The following is a 19,146-nucleotide window of genomic DNA, read 5'->3' on the forward strand; positions in this document are numbered from 1 at the left end:
TCTAAAACGGACATTTTAAAAATAAACTCCTCGCTGGGGAAGGTTTCCCCATCTCCGTTTCTGAGCTCTTCCTCCTTGGGTTCTGCCGGGGACCCTTCCTCCTCTGTAGCATGTATCCATTATTCTACCTTCTGCTCATTTTGTGGGGACTATTTTTTCTCTGCCCAGAGTCATCCCCATTCTCAGTCACCTTTGCTGGCCTCCTAACCGCATCCCCCCAGTTCTCCCACCTCCATCTACTGCTACCTACTCCCCTCCTTCTCAGCACTGTCTGCCCCTCCCATCTTACTCCAAATCCAATTCAGAATTGCTCTAATGGCTTTGGAAACACTCTCTGCCTCACTCCAACTCACACCTTCAACCTGGATCCATCACCCCTCCTTCCTAGCTCTCCCCAGGTGATGACTGAATGCTCCTTCATGTCCCTAAACCTTGCTCCTCTTCCTCCAAGACACTGTCTTTTCCTCTTAAAGTCTCTTTTCTCTTTAGCTTGCAGCTGACTTTTTTAAAGAAGTAATTGATGCTGCTGCGTGTGAAGTGTTATGTTCCTGGTATACGCACATGGAGAAGTGAGATAAAAACAGAAATGCTCTTGCTGGAAGGTTGCAATGTAACATGACTTTATGTCTTAGAATTCAGAACAGTAACACACAAGAAGCCACAAGACAACAACACACAAGAGCGCACCAGAGAGAGACAAAGCAGGCTGCTCCCTAAAACACAGAGGCACAACTCACTCCACCATACCTTAGGTGGTAAGGCCCAGATCTCACCTGTCCCTGCAGATCCCAAGCCTGTAAGCAGGCCCAGAACCCGCCCGACACCTGGCAATTTAAAATGATAGCCTACAATTATAACAGAATTTTCGATACACCACATAAAGGTCACATTGTAGGGAAAATGTGCGCTGCGGAGCCTTTTGGGCCTGACTGTGGGCTTGCTCCCCTAGACGCTATTCACTAGCGATTGCTTTGTACTTGTCGACAGGGACTTACCTGTTGCAACGATGGTGGAGCAGGCATCTGCATAGTGAGGACAGCCGTGGGATCCCTGCTGGTTGCAATCATCCTCATTCGATGCAATGCAGATGTGGCACTTGAGAGCCTTCCCTTGGCAAAAAAGGACAAGAGACTAGCGTGAGTGGAATTGTGTTGCATGTCCTTCAGGCCCAGCCTGCTTTGTGTTGCTTTTCTGATCAAACAGCAAAAGTATGTGTGAGGGTTGTAATGCCACACTGCACAGCCGCAGGAAAGCTTGATCATGGGTCCCTCTGCATGACTTGTCAGGAACACAGGAGTTCCCATACAGCATCAGAAGTCATAGATCCATCAAGTCTCATTGTCTGCCTCCAATGACCAATAGCTAATGCTTCAGACAAGGGTCCTCTTTGATCCCTGTGGTGATTGGTTTATGCCCTGATTCAGGAGAACCAATTACGCGTTATTGCTGTCTACACTCATTAGCAATGCTCATTAAATTATCCTGGCCTTTTATCTGTAAGCACCTGGAGGATAATAGGGTTATAAGGAATAGCCAGCATGGATTTGTCAAGACCAAATCATGCTAATTCAGCCCAATTTCCTTCTTTGGCAAGGATACTGGCCCAGTGGACGGAGGAAAACAGCAGATGTGATACAGCTTGAGATTTTAGTAAAGCTTTTGACAGGCCCACGTGACATTTTCATGAGCAAACTAGGGAAATGTTGGTCTAGATGAAATTACTATCAGGTGAATGCACCACTGGTTGACAGCCCATACTCAAAGTATAGTTATCCATAGTTCACTGTCCAGCTGGGAGTTTCTCTTTCGTGTGGTCCTGCAGGGGTCTGTACTGGGTCCTGCACTATTCAATATTTTCATAAATATCTCAGATAATGGAGTAGAAAGTACACTTATAAAATGTGCTGATGACTCAAAGCTGGGAGGGGTTGCAAGCACTTTGAAGGATAGGGTTAGAATTCCAAACGACCTTGATAAATGGGAGAATCAGTCTGAATTCAGCATGATGAAATTCAATAAAGACAAGTGCAAAGTACTTCACCTAGGAAGGAAAAATCAAATGCACAGCTACACAATGGGGAGTAACTGGCTAGGTAGTCGTACTGCTGAAAAGGATCTGGTGTTTGTAGCAGGTCAGAAATTGAAAATGAGCCAACCATGTGATGCAGCTATGAAAAAAAGCTAATATTCTGGAGTGTATTAGTAGGAATGTTGTATGTAAGACAAGGGAGGGAATTGTCCCGTGCTACTTGGCACTGATGAGGCCTCAGCTGGAGGACTGTATTTAATTCTGGGCAGCACACTTTAGGAAAGATGTGGACAAATTGGAGGGAGTTCAGAGGTTAGCAACAAAAATGATAAAAAGCTCAGAAAACCTGACCAATGAGGAAAGGTTAAAAAACTGGCCATGTTTAGTCTTGAGAAAAGACAACTGAGAGTGGACCTGTTAACAATCTTCAAATATGTTAAGGGTTGTTCTAAAGAGGACAGGGATCAATTGTTCTCCTGTCCACTGAAGGTAGGACAAGAAGTGACGGCCTATTTCTGCAGCAAAGGCGACTGAGGTTAGGAAAGGTTTCAGAGTAGCAGCCATGTTAGTGTGTATTCTCAAAAAGAAAAGGAGGACTTGTGGCACCTTAGAGACTAATCAATTTATTTGAGCATAAGCTTTTGTGAGCTACAGCTCATGATGCATCCGATGAAGAGAGCTGTAGCTCACGAAAGCTTATGCTCAAATAAATTGATTAGTCTCTAAGGTGCCACAAGTACTCCTTTTCTTTTTGAGGTTAGGAAAAACTCTCTGACTCTCAGGGGAGTTACGCTCTGGAACAGGTGGTGGAATCCCCAGCACTGGGGCTGGATTTGATGCCCTTGCAAGGGCCCTTCCAGCCCTACATTTCTATAATTTGATTTGAATGTCTCCCACTGCAGTGAATTTATGCGATAACCTCGTTATCACACAGAACTGTGCCCATAGTAAAGACAATTCTCTCTGCTATATGACATGCTTGATTCTGTCAATCAGTGATTGATTGGGAGGAAACACCTGACTGGTGCTTGAGCTAATTAACTGTAACTTTTCTTTGCAGAACCCATCAAAGGTGCTGCTCTCAGGAAGCAGTAAAGGGGAGAAAGTATGAAAGATCATTTCTAGCACTATAGCAGGCCGTGTGGTCCAGTAGGTAAGAGCCTGGCCCGGGAGTCAGGAGATGTGGGTGACCTTGAGCATGTCACTTCACCTCTCTCTGTGCCTCACTTTCCCCTGTGTGCGCGAGGGGGAGTGCTTTGAGCATTGTGGGTGGACAGCTCTAGATTAGAGCCAAGTCTCTCTCACACATGCAAAATATATTCAAATAATCTTCCAGAAGTGACTCAAGCTGATGAAAGCAGAGCTAAATCAGACCCCCCCGTTCCTTCCCAGTTCTTGTTCTGCAAAGTCTTCCTGACATTACTCTTTCCCCTATTCCCTTAATCTTACAAATCACCAAAAAGAACATTTTAATTAAAAAATTAAAATAACCATTTATAACTCTCTGTGGCCTTTGTGCCAAATTCCGCTCTGATGCAACTGTTTATGGTCGCGTTTTCAGATACCGCGGCAACAGGCCCGATATACAAACCTGAACAGCACAGACACCCTTGCAACCAGCGGTTTTACCCGGAAAATCATGGCACAAGAATTGCTGTGATGATGCCGTGGCCTCGGCTGCTCTCATAGGAGAGTAATAGCTGTAAGAAATGATTGAGCAGGGGGCACTGGTGCAGTTCTGGTTTCCAACCCAAGCGCCATGCTATGGGAAAGGCCCACACGCCACACAGGAGCCTGAAGATATGGGTTAATCCAGCCTGTTAGTATATAAGCATGTCAGCTTGGACTCGAACACTGGGGAGGCCTGTCCATTACTCTAACACATCTCTATGAGCTCCTGGGGCAACCCTCCCATGCATCACTCTCAGGCTTTTACATGGTGCCTTCCAAACAGCAGAGAAGAAAGCCTTGTGCTAGAGTAGGACGTGCCATGGGTTGAGGCTCTCTGCTTGGAGAATAGGAGCAAAGTCCCTCCGTGCTTCACCCAGCAATCGGTGGTGCTCTGGCTGCAGCTTCTCTGACCTCACACCCCCACAGGGGCTCTAACCGCCACCTCCAGAGTATTCTCAGCTCCTGCCAGCTGTGCACACAGCAGCGTGTTTGGAACTTAAACCCATAACCCCAGGGTTGGCCCAACCGCGGACACGCTGGCATGAGGCTCTCCGGCATGCACGCTGGACATGGTGTGCCTTTGAATGAATGAAGCCCTGTAGCATGTAGCACCTTGCCTATAAGCTGCATCCCAGTGGGCTGCACAGGAAGGGATTAAACACAAGGGTACCAGACAAAGTGAACGGAGGACATGATGTTAAGAGGCACAACGATGGTCTTTCGATTTCGCGATGAAGAGGGCCTGGAGAGGTGATGAGGTGACAGATAAGGAAAATAGCCTTGTTGGCTAGCTGGGGGTTCCATTTATCTGGGGCGATAACGTCAATAGCAGCTATTTGACCCACTCCTTTCCCTGCGGAGCATCACCTGACACAGACCCGCTGAGAAGGTGTTAACATGTTTGTGTCACTTGGGGACGACAACAGACTTTAAAGCACAACACAGGTTTACAACACCTGCAGACCAAAAACCTCAACAAAAACTCGAGAATCCCGTTTGTGTCTAAACCTTGGTATCTACGGGCGTTTGATATTGAACCATCCCTACCGAGATATCATGTATGTGGTCGGCTGCGCCTCATGTCGGGACCCACGTTCTCAGCAGAACAGAGCCCTCTCGTGGCCAGAAACACAGCTCTGGGTACCACTGGGAGAGCAGCTGGGTTTGAATAATCTTGGCTGCCTATTTTGTTGTTGCTGATGATGTATTACAAGGGTCACCTCAAAGGAAGCGAGGGACTGGATTTCAAAAGGGAAACGGGACAGTAAAGGGGCCAAATGACAGTCAACACTAGCCACATTCCAGTTCATGAAGCCCTGGCTCATTCCCTGTGGTGCCAGTGCAGTGCGGGCGAGTCCTGAAAACCCAACACTTCTGCGTGGAACCACGTGGAGGATTGGTGGTGCCACCCTCCTGTGAAATGGCAGTGTGAGCACCCTCCCTGTCGAGGAGCAATTCCGTAGTCAGTGGGAGCTTGACTTGTGTAAAGACCGAGTCAATATTGAGTATGGACATCAGGGTTTGGCCTTATAGGCTTGGATATGCCCCTGACCTGTGCATCTGACTGTATCCTGGCCCCTGTATATGCACTGCCTTCCCCTCCCCTGGCATGTGCACCTGGCTGTATCCTGCCTCCTCACCCCCCAGTATATGAACAGATGGATACTACACCCCCCCGGTATAGGCATACTTCTATGCTGGCCCCACATGCACATGTCTATACTGGTCCCACATACTGCACAGAGATCTCAACCTCTCCTGTCAGAGAGAGGAGAACATTTTAAAATATCAGCCATTGCAAATCACAACATTTCTACAACTTAGTGCATAACACAAACGACCGTTATGGCAGTAACAAGTTTCCATCTGCAGTCCCAGCCATCCCTTCTGAACACTGCGGTGTGAATCTGGTTGCATTTACAGAGGCTCTTGCCTCATTGCTTTAAGGTGTCACCCGCTCGCAAACCAAACAGCTCCTTGGTTTCTGAGTATCTAATTGTATCTCCCCAAGACGTCATCGTAGAGCTTCTCCTAGCCCACCGAGATGACTGCCAGCCCAGTCTAGGGAGGCAGAATGAGGCTTCCAACCTTCCATCGGAGAAGCGGTCAGATAAGACTCCCCACCATCACTGCCTGAATGGGAAGGGAGCTGGCAGGAAGAGAGAACTCTTGACAGGGGCCTTTCCTGCTGGGAGGAGAAAACATCCTTGGAAAAGGTTCAGAACAGCCTCTAGTGAACGAATAAAAAACGCCAGCGTCTGTCCTGTGAGGTTGTCTAACGGCTAGTCTTACCCTTCCAGCCTTGTTGCCTTTGGTTCTGCCGAGAAGCAAGTCATAAGGCTGCACTCGACTATAGGAGCCGTAAGTCTACGTAACAACGCACTGTACACATGGCATGGCACCGTCATCAGCAAAAGAACTTCTCTGCCTCCCTGCTTCAAAGTAGCTTTTCAAAGGACTGATACCAAAGAGCTACGTTTTAAACTTGCAACCAACATCCTGGCAGTGAAAACGTCACCCTAATCAGGGAACAACTTGATGATCCAGATCTCCAAAACACAAGGAACCAGCCATCTCTCTTGGGAGAAGCTAGTTCTGGAGTTTCCATATGGTGCAATGTGGATTTTACGCCTGCATTTCAAACATGCTGAAGAGGAAAGTGTGAAGGGAGGTTATTTCCCTTTGAGCCCTCTCCGAAAGAGAAGGCACTTTCCTCTGAATGAAAGTGAATTCTCTGCTGGGGAAGGAACACACTCTCCGACAGGTGAGGTATTATGCTCTACAGAGATGAAACAACAGGGCATAAGACAGATAGATAAGCTGGCAGCTAACAAGCAGTGCAAAGTTATGCCAAGAGCTGTTTCTTCTACCATCGATTTCCACTACATGGCACTTACTTTCTGCTGCCAGGCACATGAAGATGACCAGTGCCAGGAGGGTCTTCATAGCAGACATTTCCTGGAGTCTCTGGAACGTTCAGGACAGTTTCTGGTTTGTATTAAGGTCTTCCAAGTAATCTACCAGAGTGATGGGCTCAGCTGTCCAAGGATAACATACTTAGTGCACAATCTGTGGTTAATACCTTCTTAGCCACATAGGACAGGAGGCAGAATCCAAGGGCACTGCCAGACCTGCATACAGGGAAGGGTTGAGTGTAGGCTGTACTCTGGGCATTTCAAGGCATAACTTAGTTTTCAAGGATTTTTTTTATCCTGTGAAAGAATGAATCAGGAACAGTCAGTGACTTACTTAATGCACCACGGGTGGCTTTGGAGGGACCTCAGTTTTAGCAAAGCACCTGACCACAATATTCTTCCATCAATTTAGACGTAAGCTCCTTAGGGCAGAAACTTTGTCTTCATGCCCGTCAGTAAAGTGTCTAGTACAGGTAGCACTATACAAAAGACAAATGATAATGATACGCCTGGCTTAGAGGAGTACCCCTGTCCCTGTCACTTCTAATCTCTAGAAAGCACAATTCAGATACTTCTCCTTTGAGTGAGTAAGTATTGGGTGAAATCAGGCTCATTTAGATGAGCGAGGTCTATCTCCAAATCACTTCTTATAATCACTATGAAAAACAATCCCACAGGCAGGAACTGAAAGCTAGGTTCCCTACTTTATCGGGGTTACCCCTGGATCAAGGGTCAGAATAACACATGCCGAAAGACGCAGCATTGTTTAGTGGTTCATGCAGGCAATTATGAGACAGAATACTCACAAGCTAATCCTGTACCACTGTGACCTTGGCCAAACTCAAACAATGTGGCTGTGTCTCAGTTTTACTCTTGCCAAAGCATTCTGGGATCCTCACGCAGAGAGGAAAAGTATCAATGATCATTTATTTAAATCCATTTAACATGCACCTCCCCATTGCTCTGGCTGCACATATGAGATTTACTACCCAGCTCCAGCAAACTACACAGCCTTGTTTCCAATCTGGGGAAGTCTAATGCAAAGGATCCAGTTATTTCTCAGATGGGGGAGACGGGGGTACACGACTCAGAATGGCAGGGCATTGGGTAGTTCAGCAATTGTACACACTACTGAAATGTCCTTCTTCCCTTACAGAGCTGTGTCCTGGCAAGGTGAACTGAGCTGCTGGAAATACAGCATGGAAGCAATCTGCTGGGGCACAGTACAATGTTCCACTCGTTTTTGCAGCTTCTGGAAAACACTGACGTTGCAGTGGATTTTTAAAACGCTGGTAAAGCTCGATCTACAGTGCTAAAAAAGGAACCCACCTCCTCCCATTTGCTGCAGCTCAGGCTGGACACAGGTCTCCCATTCCCAAATCCCCCACCTCCATTTACTTTGAAACTCCCCCAGCCTGAGGGTTATCAGTGATGAATATTAACACTGAGCATTTACATTGTGCAATGCTTCCTTGTCCTTCACGGCCCCCCGGTCAGGCTGGGAAACACCTGCCTTTTTACAGATGGAGGGGCTAAAGATGAGAGGTTAAGTGATTTACCTAAGTCCATCAAGGGAATCAGCATCAGAGCTGGGATTAGAACTGAATCCTGTCTCCTGATCTACGACAACTCTCTATTCACCCTTCTGCAGCCAGCCCGCCCGCCCAAAGTCTATGCCACCATGTGAACCCACAAAATAAGGGGAACATCCCCTCAAATTAGTATGAAACTATAAAGCACGTGACCTAAGGGCACTGGAAATTAATCATTTTTTAAATTAATTTTGGGTGCATTTTATAGTCCATAAAAGCCAGTCTCAGGATTTGATTTTGATCACACTTGCACTGGTCTAAATCAGGAGTAACTGCATTGAAATCAATGGAGTGACACCTAACCCTGTGTAAATGAGTCAGAATCAGGTCCTCAATACACATACAATAAACATGATTTCTGATACAGGAAAAGCATCCAAGAATGGTAAATACAGTTTTTATTCAGGCAATGAAACATGGAAAAAATATATTAGTAATCATTATTATAATCTCATTTGTGTGAGTATAACTCTTACAAATATTTACCTGACATATAAAAGGGAAATTATTGTACATATAAAATTTATGCAGATGGCAGTTACATACACTGTACAAAGCAATCCTGATAGTAGTCAATGCAAAGAGTTCGTCTTCCTGCCTCTGGGAGGGAAGAGACTGCATGAGGGATGCAGTGGAAACAGATTTGCAGTCAGGATGGTCATTAATTGGCACTTTACTGCAGACAAGAGATCTATTGCAAATGTACACTTGTAGATGGCAACATTAATAATTTTACAGGCAGGCAACTTTGACAGTTAAAAGGGATGGTGCAATTCTACTGGAAAAAAGAGAGAGATCATGCTTTGAACTTGGTGCATGGCCACTTGCAAGTTTCCGGGTATTAGCGATACATCTTGGCTTGTTCATCAGGGAAGGAGTTTTGTGTTCACAAGACACTTGTAAAAATTACTCAGCAAAGCTCGAGTATTGCCATTATCTCCCTGTACAGAGAACAGCAGCAACTTTCAGATCTTCCTGCAAATGCTGCTGAACAGCAAAAGATGGAGCGGCATCTTTACAGACCTGAATAGAAGGGTCTTCAGATGATGAGCCAGTCTAGACCAAAGCTTTGCTTCTGGGTCTGGACACTATAAAGCAGCATAAAAGATAAAACAGTCTCACTGATTTAAAGTTCCATATATCTTCCATTATATATAACTATAACCATTATATATGTAACTATAACCATATTATAGTTAATAAATCATTCCTTAGGAATCTCATTTGCCCAAATTCTAAGGGCATGCTGAGAGGCACAGAAATGGAACAACACTCAGATGATAGACAGTGAAAGTGCAATCACTGGACTCTGGGGAACAGATACAAATGGGAAAATGCTCTCAACTCAGATTACTACTGAGGGGGAGGAGGAGCTCTCTGCAGAACTGTCTTGCATTTCAGCTCTCTTACCTTTGGAGGAGCGGGAGGTTTGTTAAAGATTTACTTTGTAATTTGCAAGCTACAGTTCTACAGAGATGCTGAGACTCATGACCGTATTTTATGGAGCGGTGTTCTCTGGAGTTTAACAAAACCTCTCTGCAATGACGCATCATCTCAGAGCAATGCAGTAAAACCTCACAGAGAGACAGCTCCCTCCAAACATGCTACAATTTGAGGAATCAGTCTCCCTGAGCCCTAATGTGCTGCATCTCCAGACTTTAGCCCTCAATAAGCAAACCTTTCCTGCTTTTCGCTTCTCTTAACACAGGTGGGAGTGAACATGAGTGGCATAGTATGGGGCATCATATCTGAGGGCAGAGATCACATCAAACGACTATTCATAACAAAGGAAGAGTGCACTAATGGACATAATTTAAATTTTTTTATGTGGATTTTTTTGGGAATGAGGAGAACCTGTGCTGTAACTCAAACATAAAAGGGGTTTTTATTAAACATGCTTTATTAAGAAAGCTCTTCTCAGTTCTGTGGCAATCTCTTGTTTATTCTTAGGCTTTTCTAATTGGGTAGTAGAATAATGTTTTACAAAAACACAGATTTGGTTCTGGAGCTGCCAGGCAGGTTTTCAATGCCATTTGGTTACTATCTAAACCAGTGGTCCCCAAACTGGGGCGCCGCTTGTTCAGGGACAGCCCCTGGAGGGCCGGACCGGTTTGTTTACCTGCCGCGTCAGCAGGTTCGGCCGATCGCAGCTCCCACTGGCTACGGTTCGCTGCTCCAGGCCAATGGGGGCTGCGGGAAGGGCGGCCAGCACGTCCCTCGGCCCACACCGCTTCCTGCAGCTCCCATTGGCTGAGAACAGCGAACGGCGGCCACTGGGAGCTGCGATCGGCCGAACCTGTGGACGCGGCAGGTAAACAAACCGGCCCGGCCCGCCAGAAGCTTTCCGTGAACAAGTAGCGGCCCCAGTTTGGGAACCACTGATCTAAACTCTGCTACAACACGGACACTGTTTGCAGAGAGCAGCTCAGCCCAGGATCCTGGCTACTCTTTTATAATCATGTCTATGAACGGCTTTACTGAAAACTCAACATTTCGCGCACGTTGGGTGAAATTCACACCTGTGCAGAGGACTAGCCCACTCGGTACCACTCAAGTCTCACCACAATCCTAATGTGCGACATGAGTGGAGCATGGATCTTGTGCTGGAATTTTGCCCATTGTTACTAGGAGAGAGTTAAGTGGATCCTGATAAAATAAAAACAACCTGAAATTTGCCCCCAACTCAAAACTAACCCAAATTAACAAATAACTTATTTTGGGACCTGAAAAATACCTGATAACTCTCCTTCCCCACACAACTTTTTTTCCTCTACTTTTTACCCATCCCTGCTGGGGCTGGAAGTGGAGATGCCGAGCTCCTCCCAGAATGGTTGCTCTCAAATCTGCAGACCCCAGAGGTTCAGAGCTGCATCTCAATGTTTGGCTTTTTTCCTAAACAGAACCTTTGGGGGCTCACCCTTCATTCATCTATTTGCCATCATCCACTTGCAGTAACATCTAGCTACCACCTGCCAAGAAAGATTTATTATTATTCAAGAATCACAACACGATTTAGGTGCGTTCTGGAAAGGGCTGACCTGGAAACGAGTGAGCTAAAGACAATGGTCCTACTTCAGTCTGGCCACACCTAAACTATGGTATAACTCAGGGACAATCAATTATTTTTTGTCAAGGTCCAAAATTTCTTGGTTAAGGTATAGTCAAGGTCTAGACTCCAGAGAAAATAATTTTAAAAATAACAATAATAATGATAATAAATAAATTAAAAGATTCTGGCATCCGTTCTAAAGCATCCGGCCATCCGGATTTGGCTACCTCTGGGGTAACCTGATCACTGAGGTTGACAAGAAGAGCAGCGTCATGGCCGCATGCTCTCCTTTGTGGTTGGCTCACGTACTGCCTGGACAGAGGTGACCCATCTCCCTCTGTAGATTATCTGACCCAAGCTTTCCTACCAACATGCTTGAGAGCTGTGTAACTACTGCACATGGGGGAACAGCACAGGAACGGGGGGTTTCCTTTCCTGCCACCACAGAGAGATCAATATTCGCAAAAAAGCTGGGGGTCCATATCCCACCAAGGGAACTACCCCTGGGCAAATTTCGGAGGGACCTTCTTCAGTGCACAGAAGGACACTACTTTAAAAGGGGGCATGCTAGACTGCTCCCATTAGCTTGTCATGTGCTAGGGGCAGGTTGTCACCATCTTGGTCTTGTTAAATGTATAATAATGATCTCTATACAGAATACATTTCATAAAATATATTTTAGAACTATGGCTCCAACAGAAAGACGTGTGCTCTGCATGCTCCATGTTAGGAACCAGAAAACAGAATAGTTTGATTTTGTTATGAAATGGTAGCAGCCAAAAGGATTGCTAAACTTTTATATCTGCCACTAGCGAGGGCTCAGCTCCAAAACAGCAAATCCTTCCCTGGTTTGATACTTCACCACTATCCACCCAGGACTTTAAAATAGGATCCACTGGCCCCACACCTGTTGCCTAGCACAGCCCATGTTTTGTTCTGGAGTGACATTTCTGTGTCTGAAGGTCAGGACTGGTTTGCACAAAACCTCAGACAAATGGTTCCAAAGCATAATTCCCTGACCAAGAGAAATTAGTATGGACAGAACAGTTCATACAGCTTGTGAGCATCACTGCTGTCAGGCTAGGGGTACTGCACCCTCGTGAATGCCACATGGATGAGACCAGCTGCAACTCTGCAGGGTGGGAAAGCACTGCCAATGCGCAAACAGGTAAAACTCATTGCTAATGTTGGCTCATGCAACAGCATTCCAAGTATGGTACAAAAACAATCTACATACATTTAAATATATGTCACCCTGCAGAACTTCTGGGTCTCTACTGCAGTATGAAAGGTGCTTCAGCAATTCTGCATTGGTGCAAATAAAGGGAAAATGCACACTACAGTTCCACTGAGTGGTTTGCTTGCATAGCTAGTATGATTCAGTTTCCTGCCCATTTGGACCTGCCAGTTTATTTAACAGCTGTTTGCAGCTGACTTTGCTTGTACTAGTTTCTGATTCTTTTAGTATTCGTAAAACTGCAAAGGCATTTCTCAGAGCAAGACACGGTCCAGAGCATTTTGCATCGTTTTAAATGGCATTCTGTATTGACTTGGAGAAAAGGATTTTAGGACATTCACCATATGCATAAATTAGGGCCTGCTCCCTTCCTTCTGCAGTCCCCAAAGGGAGAGGTCACTCCTCTAATCTCACAGCAGCATTCTGAACCAATAGCAAAGAGTTTTGCTTTGCATATTTTGAATTACTATTAAAATACTAATAATAAATATCAGGAAATGATGGTGCTAGAGGGCAGCACAGGGGAAGTGGTACAACCCCAAGAGGAGCTGTACGAAGTATGTTACCAAATATGCACGCACACCTGTCTGGACGGAAGATCCAGGTGTGCAGCTGTGAGGAAGGAACTACCAAGGCTGAAGAGAGAGAACAGAAAGCCCTAGTGCAAGGACAATAAAGTGCACTGACCAAGGGTACCTCTGCACTGCAATCTGAGGCGTGACTGCAGCTCAGGCTGACATGGCTAAAGATAGCGATGTAGATACGGCAGTACAAACACACCAGGGTACCTACGTGCATTCCTGAAGCCCATGCTGCTGCATCTACATTGCTATTTTTACCCAGGCTAGCGCAGGTATGTCTACCTGAGGGGCAATCGCACCTCAGATTGCAGTGTAGACATACCCAGAGAGACACTTGGGCTTCCCTCCCCAGCTGCTGGCAGGGCATGGGATCAGGACTTGCTATGACATGTTACATGAATATACACTTGGATCAGCATATCAGAAATTAATCAAACCACTTTCAGGCAAACCATTTCACCTATAGGATTAACCAGTTAATCAAAACCACATGCTGTGGACGCCAGGGTGTGTGCGTGGGGTGAAACTGAGCTGAGCCCTAAAAACCTGGGGCTGCAAACCCTTTGAAATGATCAGACTAGAACCCTTTGGGACACCAGCTTTGCCTCTGGGGTGATGGGATCCTGCTGCCAAGTGGGGCAGGAAGCTGTGCGCATGTGCTTTTCTCTGCTCAGGGGAGATCATTCCTGGAGAATAAGGCAAGGTGCTCAACATTACAAAAAAAACAGCCAAGTGCAGAGTGTTGAACAAAGGGTGGCGAGGCTCAGTCAGTCTTTCCCATCTTTGCAATCAGCTCGTCACAGATCTTGGTCAACTCTTCAATTTCTTGGTTCTGAAAGACAAGCAGTCACATGGAGATGAAGAGCTGAAGTTCCCCGATGGCCACGTGTAACCAGTGAGTGATCAGTTCCGGCCCCTTTTCCCACCAGTAATACAAATAAATCATCATCATCATCATAAAAGGGAAGGCAGGGCCCCTCGGGGGAGGGGGGAAAGGGAGGCAGAGCCAATCTGCTTCTACTGCTGACCCTCTGCAGGGCCTGGGGTGCTGTCGCACGGCGTACTGGGGCCAGTGAGACTGCTCTGCAGTTGGCACTGTCGGCATTCACTTCTGCAAACAGGATTGAGGCTACTAATCCCTCTGTAACGCCATCCACTGCATTTCTAAAGCAGCTATCCTTGTAGTATGCAGGCACTCTGGCATGTGCCAGCTGAGCGAACGGCAGAGAAGCATGTCGAAAAAGAGATTCACTATCCGCGCTGATCCCCAGGAGATCTGCTCCCTAGAACGATGCCGGGAATCTGCATTCCAAGATAGTCCTGCAGGATCTGCTGTCTGGGCTGATGCTGGGGGATCCTAATCACAAACTATCGCTCTCCGGCTCTAACTGCCCACAAGCCCAGGTGACCCAGGTCCCTGTCTAGGAGCACAGTCCTGATACAGCTCAAGGCGAGTATCAGCTGGGACACACACTCTATGGTGCGTGGGGGTTTAACAGCCGCGTGGAGACACCCCGGTATCATTTATCGTCTGGATTTCATGTCCCTACGTGGACAGTGCAGCTTGAAATGCAGCTGTTCCCCATAGCCACAGCAATAGTTCAGTGTGATGGTCAGTGGATAACATACAGAGATTTAAAGAACAGAATTTATATTCCTCCTCTCCTCACTCTGCCTGGCTCCGGGCTAGCTCTTCTGAGACCCTCTCTCTCACGCCGCCTGTGATCTGAGGAATGATCCCAAGATCAGTAGGAGACACTTTAATGGCAACTGTTTCCACTGAAATCAATAGCTAAACCAACAACGGGGGCGGTGCCCGAAGGGCCTTTACCTTCTGTTGGAGGGCTCTCTCCAGCGATTCCACCTTCATCTGCTCTTTGCGCAGCCCAGCATGGAGAGCTGCACTCTCAGCTTTTGCTTTTGTGCGCACCTGAGCAATTTCTTCATTGGCTCTGCATTGGGGTTGAGAGAGAGAGAGAGAGAGAGCGAATATTTATCGCATTGGCCACAGCCCAACAGAGTAACATTACACAGTGCCACAGCGTGAAGTTATCTAAACGCCTAACAGAGCAAAGGATAAAGTCACCTATTAAAGCAGCCAGTAACAGCTGCAGTTGCTGGGCTGGCTCCAGTTCTCCTCCATGCCTATGAGCAATAGATTCTGAGGCTGTGTCTACATGGAGAAGTTGCAATGGTTTAACTTAAATTGGCTTTTAAACCGGTTTATTTAAGATGGGGCAAACCCCTGTGTGGACACACTGCTTTCAGTTTCAGAGCAACTTTTCTTGGGGTAGCTTAAGTCAACTGCAACAGGTTTAAGATGAACCCAAATAAGCTCCTTATACCAAAATCAGACTGTCGACACAGGGGTTTGCCTGGTTTAACTACATCTGTTTAAATTCACACCTTAAGTCAAACCAGTGCTATTTTCTCATGTAGCCAAGCCCTGAGTGATGGGTAGGGGTTCTCTGCCTTCTCGCTTTAAGACCAAGAGGCCCCAGTGTCCCTGATATTCTCTGCCTCCGGACTTTAGGAAAGCCAGTCAGCACATGCTGCCCCGTGATAACACTTTAAGTAGTAAGGGTATCTCATCAAAATAATTGCCAATAATATTGTAAATAACTGGCTGCTTTAGAACCATTCTTAACTCACAAGCTCCAATATTATAAGAGTACAGTATCATCCAGGCCACCTCACTATAAAAGCACAAATGATATAGAACGGTAGATTTGCAAACTCTGTTATGCAGATTGCTTTTGCCTGCAGGAGTTCAAATTCCTCTAAACAATGAGCAGGACCCTTCTCAAGGTTACAGATTCTTTCAAAGACTCTGGTATGAATCTAATTTTTTATTTATAAACCTGGCTGAAAGACTGAAATTAAAACTCATTCTTGTATCTCCCAAAGTTCCAGACTCAGTCTTCATTCTGCAGAGCCCACATCTGGGATTCTTACTTGTCTAATTTTTCTTCTGCATGGATTTTCAGGGCTTGATACCGCTGCTCTTCCTGTTTGACCCGGGCTAAGTAATCCTGAGCACACTTTTTCAAAGCTTCTTCATTCTGGAAGATAAAAATTGCAAAAACAATGGTGACTAATTTGAAGTGGAGTTGAGCATGTCACAACTACAAAACTGACACCCCGATGGAAATTGAGGTTCACAACTTGGAAGTATTTTTTATTCTTCTGACAGATTGCTCATTTATGCTATGACCTTTTTACTCTGATAATGTAAACAGGAGTCAGACCCAGTGTTTTTATAATGCCTTGCCTTTGCTCCAGCCCTTTGCTTGGATCCCTCTGCTACTGCTGATGTCTATTGTTCACAGAGTACAGGGAGAATGTGACTGTAAAATCTATAAAGAGGAACAGGCTCCCTGCTGCGATCAGCTCCAGCAGCTCTTATCACTGGCTTCCTGTGACATTTACAGCCAAGACAGGTACCCTGCTTATTCATCACAATGTTGACATATAAACGCGAGCACCAGAAACATCCTTCAACTGAGGGCAAGGAGTAGAGCTGGGCAATTTTTTGACTTGTTTTTGGTGAAAAATGAAGATTTGGTGACATTAAAACAATTTGCAAATTTGTGTCCATTTTGCCAGATTGTTTCAAATGAAAAAAATTAAAACATTTAGTTTCAACATTTTAAAAATAAACCATCTTGGTGTTTTTATTTGAAATGACTTTTAGCTTAGAAATGTCCTTTAATTTTATTATAAAAAATGCTCCCTATCAAACCAAAACATTCTGGTCAACCCGAAATGAATTTTTGTTACTTTCTGATTTGCTGAAAATTTCAAAAAATTTCATCCCCCCCCCCCCCCCCCCCCCCCCAAGAAATCTTGGCCTTGCCAGTGTATTGAGAAATCTGTTATTTGCCCAACTCTACCGAGGAGCATTGATTCAAAGAGGCGTTCATAAGATGACCAGAACAGTATTGGACAAGAAACAGTAATATCCTGTGTGCTTCTATAACCCCTTAACCAGAAACCATCGGACAGGACATCACACAGGCAGCACAGGAGGTACAACAAGGAAGAGGAAAGACCAAGAGAGTAAAGGACCTTCTTGAACCCTTCCAGAATGCCCTTCAGGTTCTCGTATCTCCGAAACAGATCCGACAGGGACCTTTCTACAGAGTTCAGGTCCGCCAGGGCCTGTTCCTTTTCCATTGTGAGCTGCTGCAGACTCTTCTGGGAGGCCATGTTTGTCCTCTGTTCATCTTCTGTTAATTAGAAGTAAATTATATTTACATCAAAACTCTCCTTTTCTGAAATGGAGACTGTTGCAGCCAAGGCCCCGGGGTTATTGCTCCAAATTGCCACGTGACAGCCCTGGCTTGGGTTCCAAGTGGGAGGGACTCTCAGGAGCAAGCAGGGATGAAAGCACGGCTGGCTTTACTGCAGTGATCCTCACTGGCCAACTTGGGATGTTGCTGATGGCTCTTCCAGGGGAGCATCTGTCAGCCTACCTTGGCTGGACCATACACCGTCGCGGTGCAAAGCCGGGGCGGGTGGGGGGGGGGTGTCTAATGGAGAGGAACCTCAGGGCTATGGGAACACGTGGAACCTCCCACTTAGAAAACCTCACGGTCATTTGTCAGGACGGAGTGAAGCTGGTCAGGGCAGGTGGTGGAGTGGGAATAAGGGATTCTGCTGCACGCTCCTTACAGAGGCCAGTCCTGGTTGTAACAGCAGATGGGCACTGAACTAGGGGAAGCTGATGAAACCGGGTACATTTTTCTCTGTGTTGTTACTGTGATCAGCATCCCACAAGCCATCCCGAGGCCACCAACTTCCTTATGCTAGTGACGGCTGCCACCCAGAGAGACCTTACCTATCATCTGGGCAATGGTCTTTTCATATTCAGCCACGATTTTCCTAGAACGAAAGGGGACAGGAGACATTTACATGCAGTCTGGGGTTTTGCTTTTATCTGTGAAGCTCTGTTGCTGGCAAACAGAAGCTGGTACGCTGCCAAGCACACTTCTTAAGGCTTTGGGAAACAAAATGACACCAGGCAGTTCCAGAGGCAGCCTGTGTGCACAGTCTGAAACTGTATGTATGTACTTTCCACAGTATGCATCCGATGAAGTGAGCGGTAGCTCATGAAAGCTTATGGTCAAATAAATTGGTTAGTCTCTGAGGTGCCACAAGTACTCCTTTTCTTTTTGCGAATACAGACTAACACGGCTGTTACTCTGAAACCTGTATGTATAGTCACAGTCTAGATTATAGTTCTGATTCCTCTCAATCACCTCCTCTCTTCTCCAGTAATATCTGCCTTCAGCTTCCACCCAGCTGACCTGGCCTTCCCCTGGGCTCTCAGACATGCACAGTTAATAGGATTTTACTCTTGCCGCAAAGAAAATGACAGACTTGTTACAGTCTGAGCGTGATGAGCTCATGGCTTGTAACATGTTCCATCCTGAGCATGGCTATCCATGTTATCTTATTACCACCAAAGCTAACTAAACCACAAGAGTCACAAACGAAGAGAAGCATGAGCAGCATTTCAGTACCAAGCAATTCAGCACCCCAAAATCAACAGCTTTGCTTCAGTATACCCCAGTGGCTGCAGGGAAAGTCCCCCAAGAGTCAGGCGTGATTTGATCTGTAGCTGTGTGGAAATGCTAGAGGATAACATGGGGGGTGAACACCTAATTGCTCAGACCTGCTGCAGATTTTTACCTCATTTCCAAGACTTCTTGTCGGCTCTCTTCATATTTTTTCTTCCATTCATTTGCTTCGATCTCCTTAGTGATTATCTGCATTGTAAAGGAAACAAAATGCAAACTCTAACTCTCCACCCCCAGGCATTCATGGGCTGTCTTCCGGGATGTGGAGCCCTACAGCCGAAGCTCAGCTTCAGACTGTGAACTGGGAATGCCATAGAGTCAGAGACATTAAATCCAATCACTAGCAATGCAAACCCCTAACATTTTGATATTAGCTGAAGAAAGCTCTTTAGAAGATTACCAGCAATGGGCAAAGATTTAATCTAGATTCCACTGCTGGCTCAAAACGTTCAGAGCCTCTAATTGCAAACGTTTATGAAGCATTTCTGCT

The 19,146-nt window shown here is 46.0% G+C and overlaps 1 protein-coding gene and 1 long non-coding RNA gene across 6 annotated transcripts in view; both read right to left on the reverse strand.

Annotated features, from left to right (window-relative positions):
• Nucleotides 1-811: 811 nt before the first annotated feature.
• On the reverse strand, nt 812-6,621 carry LOC141978311 (uncharacterized). Its single transcript, XR_012636367.1, has 3 exons — nt 6,598-6,621; nt 996-1,109; nt 812-824 (listed from the first exon to the last, which is right to left on the reverse strand). It is a non-coding gene; the product is annotated as an uncharacterized LOC141978311 (long non-coding RNA).
• A 3,877-nt stretch (nt 6,622-10,498) lies between these two features.
• The window catches only part of TACC1 (transforming acidic coiled-coil containing protein 1), a 63,696-nt gene continuing 55,048 nt past the window's right edge, over nt 10,499-19,146 (reverse strand). For 4 of the 5 annotated variants that reach the window (XM_074940218.1, XM_074940219.1, XM_074940215.1 and 1 more), the window contains 6 exons: nt 18,769-18,845; nt 17,915-17,958; nt 17,143-17,303; nt 16,030-16,136; nt 14,906-15,026; nt 10,499-13,906 (listed from right to left, as the gene is read on the reverse strand). In XM_074940218.1, the coding sequence (XP_074796319.1) occupies nt 13,838-13,906; nt 14,906-15,026; nt 16,030-16,136; nt 17,143-17,303; nt 17,915-17,958; nt 18,769-18,845 (579 nt within the window). In that variant the 3' untranslated portion in view covers nt 10,499-13,837. The remainder of the gene's footprint in view (nt 13,907-14,905; nt 15,027-16,029; nt 16,137-17,142; nt 17,304-17,914; nt 17,959-18,768; nt 18,846-19,146) is intronic. The other variant, XM_074940220.1, reaches the window with a different exon arrangement.

Source organism: Natator depressus, chromosome 26, assembly GCF_965152275.1.
Source record: "Natator depressus isolate rNatDep1 chromosome 26, rNatDep2.hap1, whole genome shotgun sequence".
Lineage (NCBI taxonomy): Eukaryota > Metazoa > Chordata > Testudines > Cheloniidae > Natator > Natator depressus.